At 41.6% G+C, this 12,795-nt stretch overlaps 1 protein-coding gene across 1 annotated transcript; it reads right to left on the bottom strand.

Annotated features, from left to right (window-relative positions):
* Window positions 1–7,113: 7,113 nt before the first annotated feature.
* FGG (fibrinogen gamma chain) lies at window positions 7,114–12,523 on the bottom strand. The gene is made up of 10 exons (XM_076336650.1): window positions 12,386–12,523; window positions 12,250–12,294; window positions 11,613–11,796; window positions 11,412–11,505; window positions 10,313–10,443; window positions 9,517–9,650; window positions 9,202–9,386; window positions 8,226–8,503; window positions 7,712–7,881; window positions 7,114–7,341 (listed from the first exon to the last, which is right to left on the bottom strand). Exons 1-10 carry the CDS (start codon window positions 12,458–12,460, stop codon window positions 7,327–7,329), a joined length of 1,311 nt encoding a protein of 436 aa, XP_076192765.1. The 5' UTR covers window positions 12,461–12,523; the 3' UTR covers window positions 7,114–7,326.
* Between the last annotated feature and the right edge of the window lie 272 nt (window positions 12,524–12,795).

The following is a 12,795-nucleotide window of genomic DNA, read 5'->3' as shown; positions in this document are numbered from 1 at the left end:
AACACCATGTATTCCAGGAAAAAATCTGTCTAAAGCTTTGTTTCTCGTAACTGGATGTTCAACTAAGATGTATGCAGGACCTAGTGGGATCCAGCAATACATATCTGCTGGAAAACACATACTCTGTGTGATGGGTATTTAGCTAGCATAATCAAAGAGTTGATATTTGGAAAAGGAAGTCATTGGTTTGCCCTTTATATGTGACTGTGTTCCACTGCTGTGAAATCCACTGGCCTTTTCAAAGCAAGTACTAGCCTAAAAAAGGTTGATACAGTCTATCTGTGACCATGTGGTCATCAACTGGAATTAATTCCTGTGGAGTGCAGAGCCCAGTTTACATCAGTTTTTACAGCTGGACCTTGCTGGTGTTTGTATAGTGCATGATGGGTTTAACATTATGCTGTCTCTTACACAAATGGTATATGATAATTTTTTATCAAGTAGGATTTGTTTGAAATGAACACATGGAATCATAGAATCATAGAATAGTTTGGGTTGGAAGGGACCTCTAAAGGTCATCTAGTCCAACCCCCCTGCCGTGGGCAGGGACATCTTCAACTAGACCAGGAGGCTCAGAGCCCCATCCAACCTGACCTGGAATGTTTCCAGGGATGGGGCATCCACCACCTCCCTGGGCAACCTGTGCCAGTGTTTCACCACCCTCGGCGTAAAAAATTTCTTCCTTATATCTAGTCTAGATCTACCCCCCTTTAGTTTAAAGCCATTCCCCCTTGTCCTGTTGCAACAGGCCCTGCTAAAAAGTCTGCCGCCACCTTTTTTATAAGCCCTCTTTAAGTACTGACAGGCTGCAGTAAGGTCTCCCCAAAGCCTTCTCTTCTCCAGGCTGAACAACCCCAACTCTCTCAGCCTTTCTTCAGAGGAGAGGTGTTCCATCCCCCTGGTCATTTTCGAGGCTCTCTTCAGGACCCACTCCAACAGGTCCGTGTCTTTCTTGTGCTGAGGGCTCCAGAGCTGGACGCAGGACTCCAGGTGGGGTCTCACCAGAGCAGAGTAGAGGGGCAGAATCACCTCCCTCAACCTGCTGGCCACGCTTCTTTTGATGCAGCCCAGGATACGCTTGGCCTTCTGGGCTGTGAGCGCACATTGCTGGCTCATGTCCAGCTTTTCATCCACCATAGTCCTTCATACCCCCAAGTCCTTCTCGGCAGGGCTGCTCTCAATCCCTTCATCCCCCAGCCTGTATTGATACCGGGGATTGCCCCGACCCAGCTGCAGGACCTTGCACTTGGCCTTAGAATCATAGAATCATAGAATCATAGAATCATAGAATCATTAAGGTGGGAAAAGACCTCTAAGATCATCGAATCCAACCATCAACCCAACACCACCATGCCCACAGGTGCGCCTCACAAGGTTCACACAGGCCCACTTCTCCAGCTTGTCCAGGCCCCTCTGGATGGCATCCCGTCCCTCTGGCGTGTCGACCGCACCACTCAGCTTGGTGTCATCTGCAAAAAATATATTTATGAAAAGCACAGTAGAGTGGTACTTGAAAATGTCCCAGAACAGATGTTAAGCATAATTAAATCTTCCTAAGGAGTCATGTTTCCTTAAATGTTTGTATAATGGGTATAGTTTGTGTGTGGCAACTGATGATAATGTGCTGCTGCTGTGAGCTCTATAACAAGCCTTTCTGTTACTGGGCAGTGCTGTTCATGGCTGTCAGACACTTGAGAGATGCTCCCCATCTCAAAAGTTGCCACTACAGTGAGCAGGAATGAACAAGAAAACCCTTGCTTGAGCAAATGTGGGCCTAAACAGTTGAAAGAACAAAATTCTCTCTTGGCTTTTCAAAACTGCATGACATTTGCAAAACCCTCCATCATCTACAGGTTGCCACATCTTATCATATTCTGCTTTAGAGGGACATGTTTAAGCTTGACTCTGGCATTTTACAACATATTTAATTCAAAATAGCTGATTTTAGCTTCGGATACATTCCAGCAGCCTCTCAGGTTTTGCCCTATCCTCCTTTCCTCTGCTTTTCCTCTTGTTTTCTGCCTTCAGGAGGCTTGAACCCTCTCCACATAAAGTTCACTGCAGTTGAACTGGACCCTTTGTTTCCTCACATTTCTGGCCTTGCATTTCATGCTTCTCTTATCTATGAAAACCCTCTTAAACCTAACTTAACTTATACCAATATCACTAATAGCAAGTCATATCCTCAGGTAGCAGAAGAGCTCAGTAAGATGGTGCTACATTGATTAACACTTACACCACCAGGATCTGGTTTTGCATGACAAAGGGTTTCTATTATATTTAAGGTTTAATCTTATCTTATCTGTGCACATTCTGAAACAAGATGTTTTGTTTATTTCAATTCCCTGCAACATTATTGTGAAGTCTTCTGTTGAATCCCATGCAGTGCCAGTAATACTATGATGCAACAAACCTCTTCAGATTTCAGCAACAAGACAGCCCAACTAACTTCACCAGCAAATGTCCAAACAGACCACATATGACCTTTGCTCAGTTTGAAGATCAGCCAGCCATGGCTGTGTTGTTTGGTTGATAAATGTCCATAAGGCAGCTCCTGAACTCAAAGCAGATAGTAAATATACTTACACACCAAAATGCTCAGGTGCTAACTTCAGCAGGGGTAAGACTGGTGATGCTTCCCCACTCCAAGTCCTACATGGTTTTGTTCACTGTGTTGCAGCAGTTCTGTGAAGAATTATAAAAAGCTCAGAGGACAATAAAATGCTTAAAGAAAGGAAAGACCACAATGAGAGGAAGTCTTGCAGGATTAGGATTAATTATTTTACAGAACAGAGTAAAATGGGCTTCATCCAAAATATACTGGGGTCCATGGAGAGTCTCCCACTCAAACCAACAAGCTCTAATTTAGCCTCCACAATAAATACAAAACTCTGCTCAAAGATCACAACCTTAGGACCTCCATGCTCAGGAACACAAGAATTGCAGGTACAACCTTCATGTGCTCTCCCTGTGTGTACACTCCTGGACTCTGCTTTACTGCAGGATCACGTGTAATGTTTCTTCCACCGAACGCCTTCCTCCTAACATTGAGCATGAATGGTGCTCTGCAGGCAAGCAGTTGCCCAGAGCTGTACACTCTTTTCGTTGTATGATGATGCTCTGCAGATTGTTTAAAGCTTCAAGGATTTTCCTATGGTGCTCATCACTCAGCTACCCCAGTGCTTTGCAAACATTCTTTCCCTGGGCACAACTTTCCCCTTTTCACAGCTGCAGAAGCCAGGTGAGAAGGTTAAGTCAAAAAGTAGTTACTAATTTTCGGGATCCATCTTGATAGTCTGAGTCTTCAGAGCACACCATATGTGCAGATCCCACTGACGGCAGCCGTAGCTCTGTGCCTGCACTGGGGCTCAGGAGGAACATCCAGCAGCCAGCTCTGAGACACCTGAGTGTCTTGCCTCTGGTACCACAGGAATCTGGTGATGAGGGCAGGAATAGCATCTAATTCTGCAGGGTATCAGCTGTAAGTAAGAGACAGCTGTGCTCCACCTGGTCTTACTCACTACATGCATTACAACCTATGCAACAACTAAAGCATCCTTCATAATTCAGATGTGATGTGACATATCACCTCAGTTCTGGCTTTTCCCAATTTGTAAGAGCTTGATTTTGTGATCTTCAATAATCTCTGAACCTTATTTTTGTAATTTAATAGGCCTTAAAAATCAAGAGTAGTGAGAGCACATCAAGCAGAATACTTTCTGCCTTTTCAACCATGCTAACAGCAGATGCGACAATTTGCTAGGTGGTGTCCCAGGTACCAGCTACCAGTGTAACACTGGACACAGCAGTAGCATGTGCCAGGCCTCCTCTGACCCTGATGGAGAGCGCAGCTCTCTGCTGACCTTCCAACACAGAAAACTTAAGCTCTGGTCCAAGTAAAACTCGGCCACCAAGGCTAGAGGGACTGGAAAAAGCCAATAACCGATCATAAATATTAGCTAAGCTAAGAGGCGTTCCTCATCCTGCTTCATGCGAAGGGGATTGCTGGGTGAAGCTGGGTGAAGCTGGGGTGAAGGAGGAGCTCCTCAGGCTTTCCAGTTGAGGGCTGAATCTGGGCCTGACCTTCAGCCTGTACCTTTGCTTTCATGTTGCAATCATCCAGTCACTTCTCCCTGTGTTTGTTTGAAAGGCTAAAGGCCAAGAGCTAGATAAACTTTGTGTTTAACTTTAATTCATGATCAAAGAAGAGAAGTGCAGTTTACTACTTCAGCTGCCCTGCTCTTGGCAGGTTGCCACAGCAATAGTCGGGGAGTCTGGGATTTAATCCTGGTTTGTGTGCCCTAGATGTGAGCCAGCTCTTGTTTGCGGAGCACTGCCCCTGTCTCCTGTCCTACCACCAGTCCCCACCACCAGTTTCCAAGCGGTGCCTTCTCCTCCTCTTACCTGCTCATTCCTGTCCCTCCTCTGGATACCTTGGCTTAGACTCTGTTCTCCTTCAGCCCCAGCTCTCAGCTCCACTTTCTCTTCATATGTTCCTCAGACTACTTAACTCTTTTGAATTCGTTACTAGCATCTGGTCCCACATTTTCCCCATGCAATGTCCCAGGGACTGAGGGACCCAGCAAGTCCTCCAGTCTGTCCAGCTTATTTGCCTCATTCTACCTCTATTCCTTCGTCGTCCACTTTTTCTTCCCTTTTTTTTTTTTTTTTTTTTTTTTGCTTTGGAGTGAGCATGCAAATGAGAAAGTATTTCTGTTCCCAATTCCTCTGTTGTGTGCTACAGTGGTCTTTGGAAGAGTGACTGCAAGCACAAGGTATGAAAGAAAGGCAAACTCACTGTAGCCATCAAATCCTATAAAGAACTTTTATGAAGTCGGAGGGGGACAGGCTTGCCTAAATACAGATGACTCACTATAGGCTATGGTCTGAGGGTCATGTATGATAAAGACTGATTTAGAATAGAGAAATATGACCTCTCAGTATACAAAAAGGGCATTGAGTCAAATTGCAGTGTATTTACTTGCAAAAAATAATACTGAGACTATCATTCTCTCTCTAAGAGAAGAAATAGGAGATCTTTTCAGGCCCCTTTCTGATAGTTAGAGGCTTGGAAACAGTAGAAAGGCTCTCCAAAGGGCATGAATCTTGCCAGTCTTCTTTCAGGGCCCAGAGAATATCACTGTGGGCTGGGATCCTGCAGATGCCCTGATGAGCTCTGGTATAGGACTTCTGTGAAAGATCAGGCTTCCTGGATTCAATAGCTCTGACCCTCCCAACCACCCAAGCAGATAGTCCTCTCCAAAGTGGTTCAAAATGATTTGTGAGACCTTAGGACACTAATCAACAAATCAACTGGAAGAATAAGCCAATCTTAGTTCTGGTGAGCAACCCATAAAATGCCAGCTTACACCAGTGAAATGTGTGTAGTTACAGCAGATTGTCATCAAAGAAATCATTGCAGCCAAAAGCTAAACTGGGAGAGGCAAATCACAGTTCAGACCTACAGGAGTGTGGATACAGAAGTCAAAGTGACAGAGATGAAAGGAATATTTTTTAATTCCATGTTGCAAATATATAAATAATAACAACCTTAAAGTCATGTCATAGGTGGGATAAACTGAAAACAGAAAGCAGAAGGGACTTGGCCAATGCCACTCAAGTGGCTGTTTGCAGAACCAGGATCAGACTGGGCTTATCAACTTTCAGCTTGCATCCTTCCCACAGGCCTCACTATGCATACTGCTTCAGCTACAAGGAACCATGGGAGAGGCCTCACTGCACAAAAATGTTCAGGAAAATGGTGAGGAATTGGGCGTCAAGGCTGGTGGTGAGCCATACAGCATGACTAGTTGCATGGGTGCAACAGAGCCATGCAAATATACCGGTTCAGTGGTCTGGAGGGGTTGTCCCTCATCCCAAACAGTTGTTAACCCCATGATGACCCTATGCTAACAATGGCTTCTTCTCATCTACTCCTATGAAACCTGCCTTCCTCTTACACTTTGGCTTAAGGGTAAAACTTGAACTAAGTCAAAACAACCTCAGTAAAAATGACAGTGGGACAGCAGCTTATTATGCTATGGAGACTCAGATCCAGCGAAAGAGGCACAGCAGCAGTCTCGTTAGAGACCTGGGCACCAAAACTGGGAAAGTGTTGAGGCAGCATAAACCACCTTTAATATCTGTCTTATTAGTGTAATGTCTCTCTGTCTTTAAAATAAAACATTTGAATGTGCTATTCAGGAATACCAGGTGAACTTCTGGCCTCTCAATAGTAGCTAAAGACCAAGACGCATTTAATATTTCACTTCTTAATATATCAGCTTGATATCTATCTATCTATATGTACAAATGTATTTCTATTCTAGCTCTGAGTGTATTTTTTGTTGAGCAATTTATCCACAAACCTAATTTGATTTGCTAATGCACCCCTCAATGCACTCATTAAATATTCTGAGTGAGTACCTTCAGACAGCATTGCAAACTCTTTGCTGTTCTTCATCTGTGCTGTGAGTTTGCTCATGTGGATCACATGGAAAATTATTACCATATCTAGAAAAAGAAAATGCAAGTAAAATACAATGAATTTATGCTGCAAATGTTAGCATTTTTTTGTCCGACAATGGCAATAAATACATTAGATTAATTTTTAAATATTTATGAATCAAAAGGGTGTATTCAGTAATAGTACTTGTACAGCATAGTACTATGTGCTATATAGCAAACGAAACTTTTATTCTGAGTAATATTTGAGAAACTTGTTAATATGTATGCTCTGGAGTAAAATATCTGGTTTTGGTCATTGATGGTATACTTCCTAACACATCCTGATTGAAAATGTATTCATTACTTCATGATAAGCCTTCATTAAGTAGCCTTCAGCAGTAAACTAGGCCTCTTTCAAGTTGCTATGTAGTTTGATCTATGTCACAAATCAATTTAATCAGAAAACAGAATGAAAACTTTTGGAAACAAGCCACATTTTATGGAGAAATAGCTCCAATACTCGCCTCTAAACAAACAGCAGAAACAACTGGCGTGCAATTCAGGAATGACTGAATCAAACAGGTTTGATCACAGTAACCTTCCAACCATCATAAAGTTTTCTTTGTTTTGCTTGACCAACAGTAAAGGACAGATAACAAGTTCAGATTTTTTGTAATAATCAAAAATTTATTGAGAATTTGTACAGAAAAAAATAACCATGTACAGAGGTAAGCACTGCTCAGGGAAGAGGCTTGGGCATTTTACAGTCAACGGTGTTTTATAGTCAAAACTGAACTGTGTAATGTCAGGTAAGTTCAGTGCCTGAGAGGTAAAAGATTTGTTTTCCCTGTTCAGATCAGTCTTTGTGAAATTGTCCCTTTACGAGTCTCCAACCTACAACAGAACAAAAGGAACATTTTAATGTTCTTCTAAAGAAAGAAGTACATAAGGCTATGACGACATGTTGATAGTGTTCATACATAGTTATACTAGTTGGAAATTAAAAATGTAGTATTTAAAACACATGAAGGCAAGGAATTATTTCTGATCACGAGACTATCCATTTATCTATCTGTTAAAAGAAACAGTAATTTGGAAGGTATACTAAAATCAAAGCACAAATATTTCTATGAGAAAATGGTAAACAAAGACAACTTCTCTAAGATGCAGTGGGCTTAACACTTCAGTTGTCCATGCTCAGCATTTGAAATGATAACTATGTTCTGTTGTCATTTTAAACATCTCCTCGGCCCTGTGGTCGAACCTGTTTGGCGCTGCCTAAGTTGTGCTGCTGTCCATCTACTGACAGTCTGTTGAATGGGATGATTTTCATTGCAGTTTTCTTCATGGAGTACCACCGGTCACGCCAGGTTGCCCAGATAATGCCATTGTCATATCCAGATGGACCAGCATCTTTCGATGTGTACACACCACCTAAAAAATATCAGTTGGAGCAAAACAGTTAGTTGCTTTCTAAAGTAGTAAATGTGTCCATACATTTTTCAGGTACTAACACCTCCATGGCATCCCTGGGCATGCTAACAGGCCCCGCTCATTGCCCTCTCCCCCTAGTTTGCTTCTCTCAGGACTAATTCTCCCACTTTGGGCTGGAGAGCAGACAAAAGTTCCTACTGCTGGTGTTTTCAGTTATTGCAAAGAATGGGCTACACCAGCTTTGGAAAAAACAGATGGCAAAACACACTCAATGAAAGCGACCCATTTTTCTTTGTCACTGAAACGTGGTGTCCTGGGTTAGAGGTATTTAGAAGATACTTTACCTATGTAATATTTGCCATTGAGGTGGCCAGCATGACATCTATTCATCCACCATCCAGATCCATCTTGCTCAGCACAGTTGCCAGCGAATTTATCACTGTCATTATCATAGGTACTGAACTGCATGCCATTATGATAGGTAAAGGATTTGTCACTTGCATCGTCTCCAAAATCAAAGCCACCAAAGGCATCCCCGGCTTCACCACCGATAAAGTAGGCATAAGTCAGTCGATACTTGTCTTCTTCACTTCCCACTTTGAATACAGCATAGTCAGCAGTGCTGTTAACAAAGGATAACGGTGACTATGAGCATGCTACATTCCCAGCACATGCACGAATGAAAAATACATAGGTGTTAGCACTGCAAAAAAGGCATTTATGGCATCCTAGCATTTGAAAAGGAATTGGTTTTGCATGATTGTGTGCCTCAGTTCAATGACGTACATCCAACCAACTTTTCTGCTCCAGCATCAGACGTGTTTTCTGACTACTAGTCTTCAGTGATGTATGAAAGATCTACATTATACAAACACACATATATATATCTTCCAGGTTCATAATGCTTAGGCTTACTTAGGTCATGAGAAAATTCTTGGTGGGAAGAAGGGGCGGATGCCTCAAGAAATAGCAAGGATAGTAAGCCCTCCTGGAGAATGGAATATATAGAATAGAATAGAATAGAATAGCTCAGTTAGAAGGGACCTACAATGATCATCTAGTCCATAAGATGCATAAGATGTGAAGAAACTTGAAGAGAAGAAACAGATTCCTTCTGCCAAATAAACTAGGGCTGCCAGCACATGGCCTTCAGACACGCATGTGTACCTGGCAGCAAGTCACACACGGTGCCAATGCAGTGTCCTATGCATGTTAGCAGGCCTAAGGGCTCATTATTTTTTCAGACAGCTGACAAACTGATGCAGCAGTGGGAGCGGTAGGTTTTAAGCTGTCATTTTCAGAAGCATCATAAGCAAGTACCCTTTTTTGCCACTCCAGTCCTCCAGTTCTATTCGTAAGGTGTATGGCAGAGTGGACTGTATTGTTATTGAATGAATCTTTTCATTGCCCAGCCAGAACTCAGTGGTGTCATCTGGAGACAGATGTCCAAATCCTTCCTTGTACTGAACCCAATTTTTCCTGAAGTCCTCACTCCCGTCCAGTCTCTGGGGAAAAAAACAAAAACAAAACCAAAACCAAAAACCTCAATCAAGAAGTTATGCATCTTATGTAAGTAAATAAAAACAGTGCTAATGCAATAAGCTTGCTCATGGTAATAACACATAAGTGGCATACCCTCTGTATCACTGTCCAGCCGTTGCCATATGAGTCAATCTCACAGTAGACTAGGAATGACTGCTTGGCTTTTTGAGGCTTGATAAAGTAAAGACCACTTTTTCTGGCACCTTTATTTGCAATGTCTTGACAATCTGAAGTAAAGATATTCAGAGGATCGTTATTAATCTAGCTACAGTTCTATCCTCACATTTATTTGATATTGTAACTTTCTTAGTGCGAGAAATACAATTCATCTAAATGTCATTGTTGCAAAGTTAGCTATTTAATCCACATACTTCAATGTCATTGCCATAAAATCCTACTAAAGGTCACAGGACTTATGTAAGATGATGAGGAATTTAGTCTCACATACAACTTAAGCAACTTAAATGTAAAATACAGTCATTGCATTAATTTCTACAGCAACAAAAATGGCATTTTTGGCACTAATGGAATAATTAAATTTTTTTCAGGTGACAGTAGAAATGTGATAATTAATTACCTTCTGTTTGTCTTATGTCCATAGAAACTCTCCTCCTGTCCCTCATGTTTAGCATACATTTTGGGATAATTATATTTTGGCCAAAAAGGCCAAAGCAGAAAGCGAGACCTCTGTTCCATCTGAATGCCCTGTTTGCAGAGCATCTACCTAGCATTTATATTGATCCAAGCACTGGTTTCATAACTTGCAATCTTATATGCCTTTGCAGAAATCTATGGCCCAAAAGATTACAAATAACTCATCGCTGTGATGCCAACTGGTGATACTTGTAACTGAATTAACCCTCCGCCATACAAGAATCATTTTGTGCACCTCTTCCAGTTGTCTCCTGTATTTCAGCCGTGTCTCTGCATGGCTCCTGACAGTGTGACTCAAGCTGGGCAATCTTCTGTTTCAGCTGTGTGATCCTGTTGCTGTTCAATATATGTGTATCTGTCAACTGTCTGGACAGAGAGACATAAAAATGGCTTGCTGTTTCAGCTGTTTCTGAAAACGTAATACACGTTTACCTGCACACATGCCTCACCTATGTAGCATGCTGCTACACACACCCCTGTAAAAGGGGGTGCCTTTATTAGCGCTGATATTTAAAGTTGACTAAACTAGCCAAAATGGGAAAGCACGCACTTAATCTTATGCAAAACTTGACTTGACTCTAATCAGCAAAACTCAAACCAGTAATTAATATATGAATATAACTCTATGGAAAGTTTTTCTTTGTTTTGAAGTAAATGATAAATTATTCCTCTTTAATTATCGATGCATTTGTAAAACATAAATGCTGTAAATAAACTGCTGCAAGTGTCAGAATGCCTAAATTGTCTTTGATATAATGTTATAGAAGTGGAGATTTTTCTACATTCAGGTCAAAAAACACGTCCTTAAGATTTAGAAAAGTTAATGATGTTTTCAATTTTATTTTCAATGTCAATTTACAAAAGACTACCACTGAGTTTATAGTTACTTACGATTTATATCAATGTAACTGAGCTGATTTTCATGGATATTTGCAGCAAAATTAGCCAGAGTGAATGATTGTACAAATATTCCACACACTCTGCGTTACAGCGCAAACTTATATTAATAAAATCTCCAAAGGCCATGAAAAAAATTTTAGGAGTAGCTGGCACAGCAAAAGAAACATAAATAAAAATATCTCCATGCTTCCTGACATTCTTATCTTGCACTTCTTGCAGAGTTAACGGCTTATGCAGATGAGCAGAGAATGCAATATCAGATCCTCATGATCCTTCTGTGTCTTGCTAGGCAGCTACTAACGGCAGTGTGGGCACAATGGTCCACATGAGCACAAAAAACCTTTCTGAGGGAGCCTTAGCTGCACTTGACAAAAGAACAGAAAGAAAACTATTATTTGGATTGCCAAGGGCTATAAAAGGTGGAAGATACTTACTGTATAGTACTTTCATGAGACAAAATAGTGTTTTCATATCTGATAATTTCTTCAATTATTTTCTTGGACCTTTTAGTAAAATCATCAACTGAATCTGTAAAACAGACAAAGGTATAAAATTATTGCAATTAGGCAAATTAAAAACCAAGAAAATTACATAAATTATATTTTTCAGTTCTGTAGTTATTTTTATATTCTCACTTGGTAGTGTCTGCTTCTCTGGAGGATAGAGGCTTTGGATGTGTTGAATCAAATGTTCTGCTGTTCCTGTGGAGTTAGTAATTTGCTGCAAAATTCTCTCCATTTCCTGCAGTTCGTTATCCATAGTGAGATGGTATTTATTAAAGAAATCTGCAATGCCACAGGTCGTTGGGCAGTAGCTACCCTAACGAGGAAAAAAAAATAATCGGCAATGTTTCAGGAGCAAAAAGAGGAGAGCAGAATATTTGGGCAGGGGAACTTCAGGCACTGCTTATACAAACGATTGGGGATAAAAAAGGCCAGGCATTTGCCACTTTGTCTGCAATACGTGAATTTACAGAGGCAGTTTGGTTTCACACTGTGTGTACATACACATACATAGCAAGAAAACGGTGCATGCTGTTACTTGTAGCATCTTCTGGATATATGCTTTTGTCAACAGCGCAGCCTCCCCTACATTTTTACCAAGCGTATACCTCTATTAATAGATAACTGATTTAACCACAGTGTATTTAATAAGTATTGAAAATAACAATGAAGATCAAATAAAGCTACAAGTGATAATGGTAGTTAATAATCAGCGTAGGAAAGCTTTAATTAGACTCTTAAGAGAGAAGAAAATTGTTCAGATACTTACAAATCGTTCATCTAATATGCAGCAGTTTTCCCTGGTAGCAATGTACTGAAGAGAAGAAAGAAGACCATTTTCAGTGAATTTTCCCCGACAGCGCTTTCCACACCAATGTGTTTTCTAACACTGTCTCTTCACTTACCGCCATGCTGGTAGAAAAGAGCAGGGATAGGAGAGGCCCCAGGGGAGCCCAGCTGCGTAACCTCAGCACCACCATGTCTGTCCCACCAGGTGCTGCCGACTGCTCGGTGCGAGTCGTGCAGTTAGCAGCCGAAAATGTTCAACCCAGCACAGGGCGGCAGTGGTTTAAGGGAGCAGGCTGAAGCTGGGGGCGGGCACCGGGAGGTGGCAGGAAGAGGTGGGGTAGGGGTTTGAGGTGGATTCCCAGAATTTGCACACATCGTTTACTCCTCCCATTTTCAGAACCTGCTTCCCACTTATCTGCTTGATCTCTGCTCCAGCCAGGAGGTCTCAGGGGAGATGGGAAGGTGAGACAAGACATGGAGACACTACTTCTAGCAACACAAGCGTTAAGGAAACTCATACATGGTT

The sequence above is a fragment of the Aptenodytes patagonicus genome, chromosome 4 (assembly GCF_965638725.1).
Source record: "Aptenodytes patagonicus chromosome 4, bAptPat1.pri.cur, whole genome shotgun sequence".
Lineage (NCBI taxonomy): Eukaryota > Metazoa > Chordata > Aves > Sphenisciformes > Spheniscidae > Aptenodytes > Aptenodytes patagonicus.
This window is presented reverse-complemented; position numbering and strand designations above follow the sequence as displayed.

Excerpts from the sequence above, each read along its gene's own strand:
- FGG (XM_076336650.1), bottom strand. The coding sequence starts at position 12,460 with ATGGTGGTGCTGAGGTTACGCAGCTGGGCTCCCCTGGGGCCTCTCCTA. Across the intron at positions 11,506-11,612 it reads AGAGAAGCAGACACTACCAA|ATTCAGTTGATGATTTTACT; the intron begins GTGAGAATATAA and ends TCTGTTTTACAG. Across the intron at positions 10,444-11,411 it reads TCTCATGAAAGTACTATACA|ACAGTTGACAGATACACATA; the intron begins GTAAGTATCTTC and ends CTCTCTGTCCAG.